This window comes from Argentina silus (genome assembly GCF_951799395.1).
Source record: "Argentina silus genome assembly, chromosome: 14".
Classification (NCBI taxonomy): Eukaryota; Metazoa; Chordata; class Actinopteri; order Argentiniformes; family Argentinidae; genus Argentina; species Argentina silus.
In genome coordinates, this window is record NC_139668.1 from 10,602,664 (window position 1) to 10,619,816 (window position 17,153).

Sequence of the window (17,153 nt, forward strand, 5' to 3'; positions counted from 1 at the left end):
TAATTGGTAAGCAATAATGACGATACATTTGAAATGATATACAAACAGCCTATATTACATTACCTCCGCACCACATTTGCTGCTTAAGGCACAGATCCGCGCGCATAAGGTGGTGCGAAAGGAATTCAGAACAGACCGCATTAAGTCGACATTAACCAGACTTCATTTTGAGCTTGGCCACACATTATTTGGTTTCGTCGTGAAAAGGCCTAGGGATTCTTTAAATCCAATCCCTGTAAACAATTATTCCCCTACTCTCGGGAGAATTTGCAGCATTGTTGAACTCTGGATAAATTGTTAAATTATCTAATTTACAACATGACTATGAGTAGTCAGAATCACTTAGTGTGGCAAATGGTATATTGTGACCAAAGCTGGGATTCAATCTATAGCAGATATTGAAAAAAAACCACTGTTACAAAACCATGACTTCTTAGCAAGCAATAACACATTTGTGGATTCATGTGTTCAACCAAACAACATCTACAGTGTGAATGAGAAACCATGCTGCATTATCTGATATGTCAATGAATTACCCCTAACATATTGTGTACTGTGGCTGGTAATAATGTGTGCATGTGTGCCCTAATAATGTATCCCTACTACTAACAGCTGTCCATCAGACTGATGCACTGGTGAGCACACTGTGAGACAAGATGCCAATAATCTGCACAGAGCAGTCTTATCCCAATCGCCTGTTGGTTCCTACCCCTGATGACCTGGAGCAGATTGAGAGTGACAACAGCAGGTCAGACAGACATGCAGAATCCACAATCCACTACAGCAGCCAAGGTTTACCTTCATAACAGAATCTGAAGCATTATAAGACTTCTTAGAGGAGCAAATAAAACACATGCAGCCAGTCTATAGTTTTAGAAGTGGTTACCACCCAATTTTTTAAGGGAATTCAAATAAACTAAGATTATAAACAGAAATATTTAGTAGGTCACTGTAGGCAGAAACTAAGATTAAGGAGTGCTGTGTTAGTAATTCACGTCCCATCATGTTTATTCTATACAGTAGGACTATTCCAATCTTTAAATTAGATAAGATACTTATTGACTGTCAAAACAGACATTTTCTATGCATCGAACATACATTAAAAACAGGGGATTAAATCATTACAAATACAACAAGTGGGACTGGAAGAAAAAAAAGTTACACCAGCACCAATAGATGCAGGGGGACAGGGTATCCACAGCACAGCAAATGTAATAGACTATCACAAGCACACATTTATTTTTCAATTATACATTCAACTCTCCTTATCCTTGAATTCGAGCAAACTTCCAAAATGTTTAGGTGCCAAAAATGAGTCATTTTAGTTTAATAAACGTATGCTTTTCTCATTGCAAGATGTTTCTCTGTGCTTCTGCAGCTCCATGGACAATGAGGGACAACCTGACTCACCCTCATTCGCAGGCACAGAGGGGATGCCTAGGTCAGTGTCTCACTATTACAGAAGATTTGTTAGATACAGTAGATGATAGATGTGTACCTAAAACATTCCACTATGAGATAGATTTGCACCTGTCTGGAAACCTAGAGTAAATCAGCAAACTGCAGTCTGTAAACTATGCACATGTGTCTTACGTGAAGCATCTACTTGACTCTTCACTACTGTACGACTGTAGCACTTCACTAGTACAACAGTGAAATAGTGTGCAGGATTTTTGCACTATTGCCCATTCTGCAAAAACAGATACAACCTTTATATACCCAGTCCCTCATCGCCAGTCTTTGAAATTGTAGACTTCATTGATTATCATTGCACTGTCTACTGTATGTTGCTATATGTTTATTGTTTTTAACAGTAGGTTTACTGGATTTTACTATGCCTGCTAGTAACAATTTCCCCTCTGGGATAATTAAAGGAAGTAGTAACATAGTAACTACCGGAGGAATAATGGTAAAGCTGATTGAATTGAGAGTCACATGTTCACATGTCCCTTTTCTCATAGGCTGTCCCGCTTCATGGTCTTCCTGAAGGGCTGGGCCTCTCACGGTGGGGGTGCCAACGTCCAGCCTTCCGACTCCACCATGGAGGCCCACACGGAGTTCAGAGAGGCCTGGAGAGCAGAGAGCATGTCCTCCGCCAGAAACTCCGACCAGCTCCGCAGGAGGAAGTGAGCCTGAGTATCTTTAGCCACTGTAGGCATTATGCAAATAGCCAAATTCTAAAACAAGCTCTTGCCACATACCCTGAGCCCATAACCCTTTGGTGTTGATAGATCTGAAGGGACTGGATAGTTTTAAGTGATAAGGTGAGCACTCCGTCTAGACCACTGGGCAGGTGGTGCCATCAACAACATATTATCATTGACATGACTAGCTATCTGAATAGAAAGGATTTATTTGAAAAGTTCCAATCTGGTTTTCGCCCATGTCATAGCACTGAAACTTCTCTACTTAAAGTAACAAACAACCTACTTTTAGCCGCTGATTCAGGTCAATGTTCCATTTTAATTCTCCTTGATCTTAGTGCAGCCTTTGATACAATCAATCATACCATTTTAATAAACTGCCTTAGATATTTTGTAGGGAAAGGAAAGTGTGTCTCTTCCTCAGTCCAAGTGAACTTTGGTGTGCCACAAGGCTCCATTTTAGGCGCAATTTTATTTTCATTATACATGCTTCCACTAGGTCAGATTATCCGTAAACACAATATTTCCTTTCACTGTTATGCGGACGACACTTAGTTATACTCGAACTATCATCATTTCGCGTGCAGCTGCGTCATAGCTATGGAAACGCGAGGTCTACTTCCTAAAAAAAAGTCTCATACCGCTTTAAAATACATCAGACGAGAGTTTTTGCACTCCGACCATACTATGCCAGTGATTCCCAGAGAGAGGCACGCGCTAATTCTAGCGCTGTCCAGCAGAAGGACCTCGCGTGGGAGAAAGAGGGGAATCTTGGGAGTTGTAGGAATTGAATCAAATGGGCAATTTGAAACATCTGGACTGATGAGGGCATTCAAAGTGAGATATCTTGACGTTTTAAAACTCGATTTTTTTGTGAATGTGTCTACTATTGAATAATGAAAGCAACAAATCCACTGGATTACAGGGGAAAATTCCGCTTTAAAGTTCATTATGCACTTGATTGCATCTTGAAAGTAGTATTTCATTTACTTTTGCAACTGTGTGGATATTCTGTTACAATAACTCTGAATTAGAAAATAAATAAAGGCTTACATCCCCATTTGCATCTTTTTCAGTAATTGGCCTCTCGCTACGCTCAACATGAACAACTGCAACAATAAAGATGAGTAAGTGGATTAACAGCTGTAAATAATCTGTTCCCCTCCCTGTCACTCCCAAATTCTCTAAAATGTGGTCAAGCACAACTTATTTACATGTAGCATAAGTATGTTGAAGTTACAACAAAATACCTGTATAAAACAGGGATCATGCCTTATTAAAGCGGAAATCTGGGATTGGGACATCCATTTTCTGACTTTTAAATGAATGATATACAGCCCTTGATTCTTGAAGAATATAATTTATAAATCCTTCACAATCTTAGCCCATACAACTGTTTTACTGTCTTACCATCCAATCCCAAAGTATAGGCTTGTTTTACTCCATTGATTGTAAACAATGCAATTGTAAACAAACACTCAAAACATGGTTAAAACTATAATTGTGTTCTTATGGATGGTCAGTCCTTGTATCCAGTCATTCCCCCTAGGTAAAGTAAAAGATACAGTACTATAAACTCTGAGTGGCGCTATGAACCTCATAATGCTGTCTATTTGTTCCCATTCTATATGATTACTCTATACAGTCAATAATCGTTAAATGAGATTCAGACATCATATGTTTTATAGCATCCCACAAACCTCCTGACTATACAATGCTGCCCCCTCCTGGCTTTGGGAAATTATTGTATTACAGTACTGTGATGGAAAATCTACAGTAGTTGAAAGCAAACAACAATCTATGAGGAATTCAAATCCACTGTAGATATCCAGCTTGTTTCCTCTCCAGTCGTTGAGTTCTGCAGTGCAAGCTTCATTGGTGCTAAAAGATTTACTGAAAGCTGAAATGTTTTCTTTAGCAAAAAAGATGAGAAGAAGGATGAAAAGAAAGATGTCAAGAAGGATGATAAGAAAGATGATAAAAAGAAAGAGGAACCCCCGTAAGTATGTTGTCAGAAGTCAACATGATGTTTATTTGATCTTGTTTCCTCAAATATCAAAATAGAGTAAAGTAAGTGTGACCTGTCAGATGGAGACATTTTGAAAACAATGCAAATTCAATAAAACATTGAATAAAATAGTGAATTTGATTTGATTAATTCATAGTATATGTTGTTATATTTATCAACTGGTAGAAGCTTTGTATTTTATATTTCAGAAAACAGGTGTGGGTCATCGATCCTGCCACAGATTTGTACTACTGTTGGCTGGCACTGGTTTCTGTGCCAATATTCTTCAATGTGATGCTTCTGGTGCCAAGGTCTGCTTTATGAAGAATTCTGGTTTCAGTGTTTCTCAATATGGAGTTGAATTTTGGAGTGGTCAATATGATTTTGTTTCTGCTTGTCTCCCAGATCCTGTTTCAATGAACTGCAGGCAAATTATATTAAGGTGTGGTTGGCTCTCGACTATTCTGCAGACTTAATCTACTTCATTGACACTTTCGTGAGATCTAGGACAGGTAAAACTTTTCTTATTGGGGGAAGAGAGCATTAAATCAATTTCCTTATACATAGACTCATTCCATGTGGAATTTGTAATAAAGCTTCCAAATTTTATCAACAGGTTTCCTTGAACAAGGATTGCTTGTGAGGGACAAAAACGTACTACTAGAGCACTACAAGAAGACAATGCAATTCAAATATGATGCAATATCAATGATTCCTACAGACTTTCTCTTTTTAATATTTGGCTACAACAATCCGGAGCTGAGATTTAACCGGCTCTTCAAGATTTCACGCCTCTTTGAGTTTTTTGACAGGACGGAAACCCGAACAAACTTTCCAAATATTTTTCGAATCAGCAACCTTGTGCTTTACCTCCTGGTTATCATCCACTGGAATGCTTGTTTATACTTTGCCATCTCCAAAACCCTTGGCTTTGGGTCTGACACCTGGGTATATCCAAACATGAGTAACCCTGAGGCTGCACGCCTGGCCAGAAAGTATGTCTACAGCCTCTACTGGTCTACACTCACTCTAACTACCATTGGAGAAACGCCACCTCCGGTCAGAGATGTTGAGTACCTATTCGTTGTGGTCGACTTCCTTACCGGTGTGCTGATCTTTGCCACTATCGTCGGTAATGTCGGTGCCATGATCTCCAACATGAACGCTGCACGCGCCGAATTCCAGTCCAAGATCGACTCCATCAAGCAGTACATGGAGTTCCGAAAAGTCACTAAGGATATGGAGACCAGGGTGGTCAAGTGGTTTGACTACCTATGGACAGAGAAGAAGACCTGCAACGAGAAAGAGGTGCTAAAGAACCTCCCAGACAAGCTGAAGGCGGAGATCGCCATCAACGTCCATCTGGAAACACTGCAGAAAGTCCGCATCTTCCAGGACTGCGAAGCTGGCCTGCTAATTGAGTTGGTGCTCAAGCTGCAACCTCAGGTCTTCAGCCCTGGGGACTACATCTGCAAGAAGGGTGACATTGGCAGGGAGATGTACATCATCAAAGAGGGGAGGCTGGCCGTAGTGGCTGATGATGGGGTTACCCAGTTTGTAGTGCTAGGCAGCGGCGCATACTTTGGAGAAATCAGTATCCTGGGAATCAAGGGCAGCAAGGCCGGGAACAGAAGAACGGCCAATATCAGGAGTGTGGGCTACTCTGACCTTTTCGCCCTGTCTAAAGACGATCTGATGGAGGCACTCACTGAGTACCCAGACGCTAAAGGAGCACTGGAGGAGAAAGGAAGGGCCATCCTGATGAAGGACAACCTCATTGATTTTGAAGCAGCTGCTGGGACAGACGTCAAAGACATGGAGAATAAAGTAATCCAGCTAGAAACAAATATGGACGTTATGATGATCAAGCTCAACAAAGTAATAGACCAGTATGAGAACTACCAGACCAAGGTCAAGCAGCGGATCACTAACATGGAGAACAGTGTAAGAACTCTCAGGGTGGAACATCTCTCAGATGTGGAGGAGGAAAAAAAGGACAATTAGTTCCATGTAGTATTACTTCATTCTTGTCTGAGAGACATAGACACTAAATGTATGTCTGTATTCAGCATTGATAATTAGATTAATATAATGTAGTGGGCTTCCATTCCAAGTGGGTTACATTTGTAAACATAAACTATGCATTGTTGTATCTAGTGAAACATCGATAGTAAAAATATGTGTAGTAAAGTATTATGTCATAAATTGTGTAACAATACAGAAATGCTATGATGCTTCAGACAGAGGAAGTTGCACTGTTTGTACTTGTCGAGGAGACTTTTTTTAATGACTGACGATTCTCATAAATGGAATTGATCTGTATTGGAATAAGAAATGAACAAACATGAATGATGAATGAAGCTGCTGTACTTGATCAGTTGCAATAGACAATTTGATGGAGAGTATAATTTGCTTTGGAGCATCAAACCATCAAGTGCAGCTTAAAAACCTAAATTTATCAACCCGTGAAAAATAGTTTAAAAATTGTAGAACTGATCTAAAGCCAAACAATTAAATTGTGTTTACTAGAGCTCAAATCACCAGTACAACACTAATGATCCCCAACTATTGTTCATGGAAGATGCAGAATGCCAAAAATCTGATATGGTGTGCTTGAATGAGAGGTTTGGCAACCAATATCTGAAATAAATACCTAAGTTTCCTTTGATAGAATACATTAGTATAGCCATTAACATGTTAAAGCCCTTGTAACAAGAGCCCCCAGTAGACAGAACAGATTAGGAAAAGACTAGTTGGGAATGTCAAAGAAAGAGCACACCATCACCCATCTAATTTTGCAGACACTAGTTGGTTAAAATCAAATCTTCAATAGGTACAAGTTGGAAAAAAGCAGTCATTTTTATTTAGCATATTTTCACAACACTTGACATTTTAAGCCTTTTATCAATTGAATTATTTAAAATGTAACTGTCAATTCAAACCAACCTACAAACAACAACTGCTTTCCTTCCGAGATCTTCTCTCCTTTTCCTTTCACTGGGCCCTAGAGTCCTTATACATGTTCGGGGTGAGCAGCATCTTCAGCAGTACAAAACAGAGGTACAAAGAAAATGATGGACAGCAGAAATTGAAAAGAAAAAAAGCAATGGAATAGAGAAAGGCTCTGGGTACATGGACATTTGTCAGTCTGTACTGTTCGAGGCGTGTTCTTCACAACAGCCCAGAGCACCTTTATTTAGTGGCATACTGTTGAGCTAACCGACGGTTTACATCCTGGACAGAGACTGAGTGAAGACAGCATCTAGGATCAGTTGATTCCTGTACAAGCAGTGATTACATCCCTATCAAACTGTTCCAAAAGGGTAAAGAAACAACAAACCTGTTTACTGTGCCAGTGCTGGGAGTTTCACAGTTGGCTTTTCGATCAACATTACAAAGAAAGAAAATGAAGAAAAAAAAAAAAAAGTGCTGTCATAAGAGCATTTTACAGACGGAGGCAAAGTCCTATGGATCAAAGATCACTAGGGACCAAAGCTTTGTCAGTAACACTTGGCAAATGTTTGAAGACATTTTATTTAGCACAATACCTTGGTTCTACAGGAGGATGCTCTAGCTAAACCTGGGATATATTTGAGATTGGTCTTCTAAATGTGGAAACCCAGATTGCAGATTAAATTGTATTCTGGTTTTAAATGTACTGAGGAATACAACACTGGTTAAACAGGGACAACAACATGGGAAGACTTGAGAAAATGCTTAAAACAATCATGGCAACTTGTGGCCAAAAAATAAACATTCTGAAAATGTCTAAGTGCACTTGCAACAGCTCTGACAAGATGTCTTACTCTCAGTGCTTTGAATGGTGAAAAGAATGCTCTTGGTAAACATGCGTTTTTGAAGATGTCCCCAAATGAAATGACTTCAAAATGCTTAAAATCATGAAAAACTGAGTCTGGTCACTCAGGGCAATGATGCAAAATGGGGTAGGTGCTGGAAGGTGAAAAGTACCGGTCTTCCCTCGGTGGTCAACTGAAGAAGATGGTTTTCAAGTCACCTTGGGCTACTCCAAGAGCTCACCGTCTCCCTGCAGTCACAGCAGCTTCTAACTACAGGTATGAATCTGGGGGATATTTTAAGTGAAGACAAAGTAACGGAGCTGGGGAGAACTTTATCCTGTTTCTTACAAATGGCGAGGTTTTGTTTACATGTTCACTGACCCAATTCATATTCAATATTCCCAGCCCTCCCCTTCCCACCAAATAAAAAGGTGTTACTCCAGGCAGGCATCAAAATAACAGATTTCAACCTTAAAAATAAATAATAAGGAAAAAATCCTCTCTGTACATACAAAAAAAGGGAAGCGGAACACATTTACACAATGTGGTTGGGAAACGTAGTTTGATCACATAACGTCTCTCTACTTGCTCCAAGTGATTTCGGATGCAGGCACAGACAAAGGACAACTAGAGCACTCTACCGTATGAACCATTTTGTATTTCTTTTTTCAAATTCTTAATGATTGGTGTTTTATTTCTTTTCTGGGGGAGGGGGGGGGCAGGGAGTTCTGAAAAGGAGTCCTTTTGCAGTGTGTGGGCGGAGCCTCAGAGCATGCCAAACCCTTTGGCGTAGGTGATGGCTTTGAGCAGTCTCTCTCTCAGCTTCTCCTTGGTGTTGTACTCCGGGAGGAGCAACACGTTAAAACAGGTGTGAGATGTAGGTAACCTGCCGGGGGGGGGGGGGGTCAAAAGGTTATTCCATGTGAGCTCAGTCAGGGGGAAAAGCACACATTTGCAAGTTGCCTTGCAGGTTTCCAGACTTGCATGGGTGTCAGACCTCTGGGCCTGCAGAAAGGGAAGTGTCTCACCTGTCCGTGTCTGGGCCGTTCTTGGCGATGATCATCTTGAGCTTGCCCAGGCCGCCCACTGGGGCTCTGTCTGTGCCTGTGGTGAACTGCAGGAACAGCCTCTTCTGCTCCTCAGCAAATGAGTGCAACGTCTCCCAGAACTCCCTGGACAAGCATGTGCGGACACAGACACAGACAGACACACACACAGAGACACACACAGAGACACACACACACACACACAAACAACTTCACTAGCTTTAATATGAAATCCAAATGATTTGGCATAATTAGCATGATTGTAAACTCAGATCACATTCATGTGGAAACTGTGCTAGAGGGTTGATGCTTTTGCTTGGCACTGTACAAAGAGGGACAGAAATGAAAGCAATGCTAGCATCACCTTCCTTCAAGGCACTGGTATTGGGAGTAAAGCTCTGATTATTCTAGCCCCTGACACAGAAAGTTGTGTTGGCAATTGGCTATCAGAGCTGAAGGGTCCATTTAGATGTTTTTTTACAAACACAAACATGCACACACAGACTTCTTACTTAATGATCCGAGAATCTCTGTTGTAGCCTCCATCATATTCAGTTGTTTCTTCAAGTGCTTGAAAGTCTAGGTTCTGTGTATGACAAATACATCATGGAAAGAATGAAAATTGTCGCAAATAATTTATAGAACGTCATGTAATGTTCAATCATGTAATGCTTTATTCCACAGCTTACCCTGCTTCCACAAATAAGAAGCTCAATTTCCTCTGGCCGAAATAAATATTTCAAAGGCGACTCATTGGTGACCATGTGAAAGCCTCTCCTGAAGGCTTTAAACTGCTTCTCAACGCTTTTATTGAGCATGTACTCCGCATATTGGGCTACAAACTCCTGCAAATGATGAGAGTAAAAGCGCATGTGAAGACACTCTGGTGTGAACAGAATCACAAGACAAACTCCTTTCCCAAAAATATCCACCTCTGTCATGAAGTGGGATGAAACGGGAAATACCAACAAATGTGATTATAATGCCACTCACTTTTCGGTTCTCGTTGGTGACAGGAATTTTGTCCCCATTTTCCCTTAAGTCGTACATGAGGGGGTTTCCAAATAGGTCCGTCTGGGAGATCTGGAAAGTGATCATCATGTCCTCCTCCACACTCCCCTCGTACTCTAGCAGCTCCTTGAGACTTTGGAACAGCACCTGCACAGAACACAGGGAGGAACAGTCAGCGAGGGGGGAACATTCAGTGCCCTCTGTAAGTATTGGGACAGTGAAGCAATTGTTATTCTTTTGGAAAAAGAAAGAAACAGGGATCTGAAGTGGAGAGAGTTAATAGCTTTAAGTTCCTTGATGTCCACATCACTAGGGACCTTACATGGTCACTTCACACCCACACAGTGATCAAGTCAGCACGTCAGCGTCTGTTTTTCCTCAGGCGGCTGAGAGAATTCGGCATGTCCCCCCCCCCAGATCCTCACTAATTGTTACAGGTGCACCATTGAGAGTATCCTGTCTGGTTGCATAACCGCCTGGAATGGCAGCTGCACTGCCCAAGACCGTAAAGCTCTCCAGAGTGGTGAGAACGGCCCAGTCCATCACGGGCCGTGAGCTCCCAGCTGTCCAAGCGATCTACTCCAAGAGGTGTAAGAGAAAGGCTGGTAAGGTCATCAAGGACAATAGCGACCCCAGCCATGCCCTGTTCTCTCTTCTTCCATTTGGCAGACGGTATTGAGGCATCCAGTCCCTGACCAACAGGTTTCCAAACAGCTTTTACCCCCAGACCATTAGACTGTTGAATTGAAACTCCCTCATAATAATTGTTATGATTTCAAGTCTGACATTTCTGGAGTATTGAGCCAAAAGTAGAAACAATGCTTCACTGTCCCAATTGTTACAATTGGCACTGTATATCCCAAAGCCCTAAATTGACCATAGCATAGCTGATACCAAGTGTCACTAAATGGTTTCCTATTAAAATGTACACAAACACACACAAAAAAAGTAGACGAGTTGATATGCAAGTTATTAATTTCTACTTTCACTACAAAAAATATGGACGGTAAAATAAAGCACAACCAATAAATGGAAATACTACCAACACAATCATGAATACCAGCCAGCAGGTTGAATAGTATAAAGTTAAACTACTGCAAACACAAGAGCAGTTACCGGATTAGAGTCTGCAAGATCCCGGAAAGTTCCTTTCTTGCCCATTAGCTTTCTGTAGACCACCATGGGGAAGTGAACGTCCAGAATGCAGTTATTGTATATGGCCAGGCCCAGGACGATGCCAATGAGTGTGTACTGACCATCGTTCTCATACGAGGAAGAGTTAAACCAAAACATCTTGGTGCGCTCATCGTACGTGAACATTCCTGAGGAGAATAAGAAGACGACAGCTTACAGTACATAAAAACCCCCCCACAAATAATGCTCTGACAACACGTCTCACACTGTGCCCACTCTGAAATTTGATGACCAAATAGCAAATTTCTCACCAATATCTGGGTTGAAGATCTCCTCCACAACAAGCTGAAAGAACTCTTTGGAAACGCCTCCTTCATCTACACCTTGCTCTCCTTCAAACTCCACGTACAGCTGCTTCTTCAAGTCTGCAGGATTCTCCATCGCAATCATCTCAAGCTACAAAAGCAGGAAAAAAAGGGAAAATCTATGACAAAACTGGTGCACTAATATAGTAAGGCACTCATTATTTAGAGATAAAAACAACCCCAGAAACAACCCCTAACCCCTAGACACTTGGGTAGATCTGAAAGGATTGGCAAGATAATGGTAGTTCAACGATGTCCTCTGATAGACTAGATAGAATTTTCCCGATCTTGTATATCTATGCAATAATTTTAGATCAATGCTATTTTCTAGCGCAGAGGGGGTTGTTTTGGGACAAGGCTGGTGGTCATCAGGTCACTTACCCTGACCAGGGCGTCGTCGATGATGTGGTCCCTGCGCACTTTGAGCCTCAGGTAGGGATTTAGCTGCTGGCCCTGCACCAGGCTATAAAGCACAGTGATGCGGCGCTCGCTGTACATGCGGATGCGGTTGTCGTAGTACAGACCCAGGTTCTTGGTAACTGCGTTGAGGATGAAGGGGCAGGTCATGAAGGAGAACTTGTTCTCAGTCTCCACCTTGAAGAAGGTGTAGTCCTTGTCCATCTCTAGCACCTCGTTCAGGGGTTCATTGACAAACTCCTCGAAGGGGATGAGGGGCCGCCGGCAGTCAGTGGGGCGGATGCCCAGCTCTGTCTCCAGGGGGTCCACCCGCGGGCCCTTTTTGTTCCTGCGCTCCTCCCCCAGGAGTTCCTGCAGAGTCAGCTCGCTGGACTCTGGAATGGGCTCCTCATCCTCCTCCTCGTTGTGCTCCATGTCCAGGTCCCCTCCTAGGACGTTTGCATAGTAGACAATTTTCAAGCACTTGGTGGCTGCCACCACCGCGTCGTCGTCGTTGACCAGGTTGCGGCTGTTGAACTCGTTGCTGATGACCTTGTAGGTGATGAGCTGCTGGAAGGTCTCCATCATGCGGCGGATCTGCTCGTCACTGTATTGCGACCAGAGGCGAGCCAGCTTGGCAAGTGCCGGCAGGGGCAGCTTGCTCATGGCCTTGCAGAACTGGGGCAGGGCAATCTCCAAGTACTCTGGGCTGTGGAGGTTGCTGTTCTCCATCACAATGACAAACAGGTTCAGGTAGTTGGGGTCCCGGGAGTAGACGTTGTGGTACGTCAGGTCACATTCCACGTTGGGTGACAGATAGACCAGTGCATTGAGAAAGGCCGCTTCAATCTTCTCGTTGGACAGCAAGCGGCTGTAGACCCTACGAACTGCGTCGATGTCCACCGACACCTCATCTGGGCCCAGCTTCTGGACATCGCTGTCCCCCTGGGAAGCACCCTCTTCTAACCGGGAGGAGGAGGCTGGAGAGTCCTCCTCCATAGCAGTGGCGGAGCATGCGGCTGCCTCCTTCTCGTCCTCATCCTTGTCCTCATCTTTACCCTGGAGGGACTTAAGCTCCTCCTTGGTGTGGGGTTTGGACCTGCGGAAGCTCTGAACCAGGCCCTCTGCACTGGAGAAGACCCGGCCAATGACTCGGATAAGAGGGGAGTAGTCCTCCTTCTCTCCGCAGATGTCCAGAATCTCATACACTTTCTCCTCTGTCAGGTAATTCACATCTGAGAACACAATCAAATAAATCTGGTTAGCGATACACAATGGGACAAAGTCACCAGTTTACCACACATACAAATGTAATCGCTAGCAAGAGAGCTCACCAGTGACACGACAGACGATGACTCACCTTTGAAGTTATCCCTTACAGAGTGCATGTCCTTATGGTTCACTTTCCTGTTGCTGCATGCTGAGTTGTGGTGGGCGCCATGGGTACTGCTTTCTAGGTAAGCAGAGGTGGTGCCTTTCTTTGAGGGGTGGGGGTCACACAATTTGGCGTTGATCTTGTACAGCTCCAGGGCCTTGACTGCGGCTGCATTGTTGTCCATGCGGTGAAAGCCCAAGGACGAGGCACACCATGCATTTGAGCAGGATTCATTTCCACAGCCCTCAGTCAACTGGTGGTAGTAGCGCTCTATCAGATGCTTGGCGGCTGCTCGCTTCCTGCATCAGGCGTTCAGAGAGGAAGCAGAGAGAATTGTGAAAGTTAGTGGTGGGAGTCTCAGTCATACAGAGACAGACAGACAGGGTGAAACTGTGTATACAAGGTGAGAACAATTAAAGCGGAATTTTAAAGCGGAATTTTAAAGCCCATTTGATTCAATTCCAACAACTCCCAAGATTCCCCTCTCCCTCCCACATGAGGTCCTCAGCGCAAGAGATAACGTGTGCTGCTTTCTGGGAATCACTGGCATAGTAGAGCAGGGTCGGAGTGCAAAAACTCTCATCTGATGTATTTTAACGCGGTATGAGACTTTTTTTTAGAAAGTAAACACAGACCTCGCGTTTCGATAGCTATGGTGCAGCTGCATGCAAAATGATGATGGTTCAAGACGGTATGCATTATGGATTGACGAGAAATACTCATGAAAATGGATTTCGGGTTAAAAAAAAGGAACTGCAAAACGGACACAATCTTTCACTCTGGAAATAGAAGAAAACATATCAGAACAGACATAAACCTATGTTAAATACTAGTACTGGGGGTGTGCTTGAGGTCTGAAGACATGCCAGTCTTCAGTGGAGTTCTGTATGTACCATTTGACACAATCAGCAGGCCATGCAAAGGGATAATGTGCAGTCAGAGGGGATGCAGAGGAAACTGGCAGGGCCACAGTACTGCTCTTCATTTGTCCACCCATGTCATGTTACTGATAAAGTACACAGCTATGTAATGCACTGTATCATTTCAAATGTAACAATCAGAGATAGTTACATGACAACTTACATTCGGCTTGCTTCAGGGTTTTCTATGTCAGACTCCTCTTGTGCTCTATATGGACAGATACATAAATTGTATGTGAGGGACAATTTCAGTAAAGGCTGGCATGCTGACCAATGTTCCAATATCATTCCTGATTCGTTATTGGCTAGCTATACAAAAAATATTGCAACATTTCAATTCAATATATATTTCAATATATATATATAAAAACATACATAATTGATATTTTTGACAGAACCCTTTGTAGCTACAGTATATGCACATTGTATGGCAAGCATTTAAGCAAGCTAGCAAGATATACACACACACACACACACACACAGTACTACATAGCCACTAATGCCACTTACAAGCCAGTATTGTTACTGCTAGACTAACATTACATGTAAACAAACCTCCATGTCAATAACTTGCATGCGCTCACGTTAAGGTGTCTAGCTATAACGGTAGTCAATGAATGAAACTAAATAAAGCTTTTTTTACTACCAAGAATTGGGCCGAAAAGGGTGATGACACTGCAGCTCGGTTACTAGCTCTCTCACGTTAGCTGGCTAGTAGCTAGTGCGGCTAGTATCTAGCGACAGGTCCTCGGAAGACAGAAAACGTGATAACTCGCAAAGAAGCAATACAAGCCAGTTCACCTACCTTTGACAGGTAGCTACATAGCTAGCTGATTACCATAGAGATCGCTATATAGCCTTATACCGGTTGCTAGCTAATGAACTAGTTTGCAATCGCAACGGCAAAGCTAGCAGCTAACCGAGTTAGCATATGCTAAAATGCTGCCAAATGTACTTTTCAGGCCTAGACAGGGCTCGGGATAAAACTGGAGGGTAGTTGAACACTTGCACTCTAACATAGATTTGTAATCATAGTGTACACAAACACAAGACTGACTAAAATGCAACACTCCTAGCCTTTCCCGACATCCACGACCCTCTCCTTTATCCCTATACCGACCTCTCGTATTCTCCTGCAGGGGTTGTCTCGGCCTGTGGTGGCGCACACTCACAGTCCTCCTTCTCGTCGGAATTCATACGAGACTTTATCCCTCAGTTGTTGTGATTCTTCTGTGTATGTTTATGAATGTACTATTCCTCCACGGACAGTATACACCTCCAGCAAAGTCGGATGTGTCTGCGAAACGCTCTTAGTGACAGTGGACAATTTACACGAAAAAGGAACTTCATTTAAGGCCTATTACATGCTCTATTCTCCTTTTGGTGTTTACAGCCATCTTGACTTCAACAACCCTGGGGACACGTCCCAGAATGCAATGTTGCAGTATGCACAAACCCAAACCTTCGAGTTCCCTCGTCATGTGTTGAATTTTGTTTTTGATAATAACTGAGAGCTAGGGAGCAGAGCAACTAAGTACGTTTTAATGAGAAACACATTGATGCACATGCTCATCAAAAGTTATTATTATTATTTTTTTTTTTAAATAGTTTTTCAGTTGTCAGTTTCAACAATCAAAGCACTACATAACCATCAATCATAACATAAACCAAACATCAAGAAAAATCTACAACTGCGGCAAACTTGTTCAGCAAGCGACACTTAGATTTTTTCTCTCCGTATCAGACCTGAAACAGCCCTGCTACATCAAGCCCGTGATACGGAGTTGATAGACTATTGTATTCAATGTAATCTGCTACACCAGCGCCTGTTTAAAGCGTAGACTTAAAATTAGCCTTGAAGTCTATTTTTCTCGGATCCACGCGCGTAAACACCATACAAAGTGCCTGAAATGCTAGGTTTCAATGCTTTTTGGACGCTTACAAATATTTTCACACAGCTTCATAGTATGGTAATGTATAGACATATTCATAATAGTTGTACATGCATACAACATCTCTCTCTCTAAAAAAAAAAAAACGCGCTCTGTGTAGCAGGTAGGACGTCACATTGACGCTACGCTGATGGCGACGTGTCTAGTGGCGAATGAGAAGAGTGCAGGATTTATTTCCCTGTAGACAGGCACAGTTGCTCCTCTCTTGGTCATTCGGTCTTATCTGGAGCTGGAACTGGAGGGGTCGGTGTGCAGGCTGGGGCCCAGAGATGCAGGTTACCTGATGAAGGAGGAGAGGTGGTGGTGGTACTGGGACTGCAGTTGCTGGGGGGAATAGTCGTCTTAGGGAACGTTGGGTAGGGAAGGTAGGAAAACAGATGGGTGAGAGACACATAGCGACGGAAGTAATGCAGTGTTTTATCAGTGTTTTATACTCCAAATATCCTTTTGTATATCCCCATTTCATGGAATGACCCCAATGTTTTCATTTGTATGCACGATTGTCCAGGACCCTGCTCAATCACTTACAAAATGTAATTTGCTCTGCTTTACAGATTTGATGGCATGGCAGTGAGGAATGCAGACCTCTAGAGCATGTAAAGAGAAAATATTTGAATTGGGATTGGTTAACTGCAATACACTTCAATTTGCATTCAGCCAATGTGCACTAATCAGGAGACATGGCTGAGTGAATTTGCCATGTTCCCATTAACTGTAGCTGATGTGAATATGATAATTGACCAAAGCACCTAATTTTATCTAAATAAAAAGGGACACCAAGCACAGCTACAACAGAGAAAGTGCACATTACACATGTAACCTTTCAACTTGACTCATGTAACCTTTCACTCTTGGTTTATGCAGCATACCACTTTCACTTGTCTTTCCATAAATGATTCCTATCCTTGCTGTAGACAGACACGTTTATTAATCTCCATGTTGGATATGAAACCCATAACTGTAGACTAGCAATAAATGTACAATGGAAAATTGACCTACCCACCA

General features: G+C 42.6%; 2 protein-coding genes across 2 annotated transcripts; one reads left to right on the plus strand and one right to left on the minus strand.

Moving 5' to 3' along the window:
- Window positions 1-656: 656 nt before the first annotated feature.
- LOC310815344 (cyclic nucleotide-gated channel alpha-3-like) lies at window positions 657-6,156 on the plus strand (the record flags this gene model as incomplete). Its single annotated transcript, XM_083685080.1, has 8 exons — window positions 657-748; window positions 1,379-1,441; window positions 1,962-2,126; window positions 3,221-3,271; window positions 4,063-4,143; window positions 4,362-4,463; window positions 4,558-4,664; window positions 4,769-6,156. The coding sequence occupies 8 exons, from the start codon at window positions 657-659 to the stop codon at window positions 6,154-6,156; spliced, it is 2,049 nt and encodes a 682-aa protein (XP_083541206.1).
- An 836-nt stretch (window positions 6,157-6,992) lies between these two features.
- On the minus strand, window positions 6,993-15,594 carry LOC310814978 (ubiquitin-protein ligase E3A). The gene is made up of 11 exons (XM_083684563.1): window positions 15,317-15,594; window positions 14,360-14,404; window positions 13,262-13,575; window positions 11,887-13,136; window positions 11,452-11,596; window positions 11,123-11,328; window positions 9,989-10,153; window positions 9,685-9,840; window positions 9,508-9,581; window positions 8,978-9,121; window positions 6,993-8,835 (listed from the first exon to the last, which is right to left on the minus strand). The coding sequence occupies exons 1-11, from the start codon at window positions 15,391-15,393 to the stop codon at window positions 8,715-8,717; spliced, it is 2,697 nt and encodes an 898-aa protein (XP_083540689.1). The 5' UTR covers window positions 15,394-15,594; the 3' UTR covers window positions 6,993-8,714.
- Window positions 15,595-17,153: the final 1,559 nt, after the last annotated feature.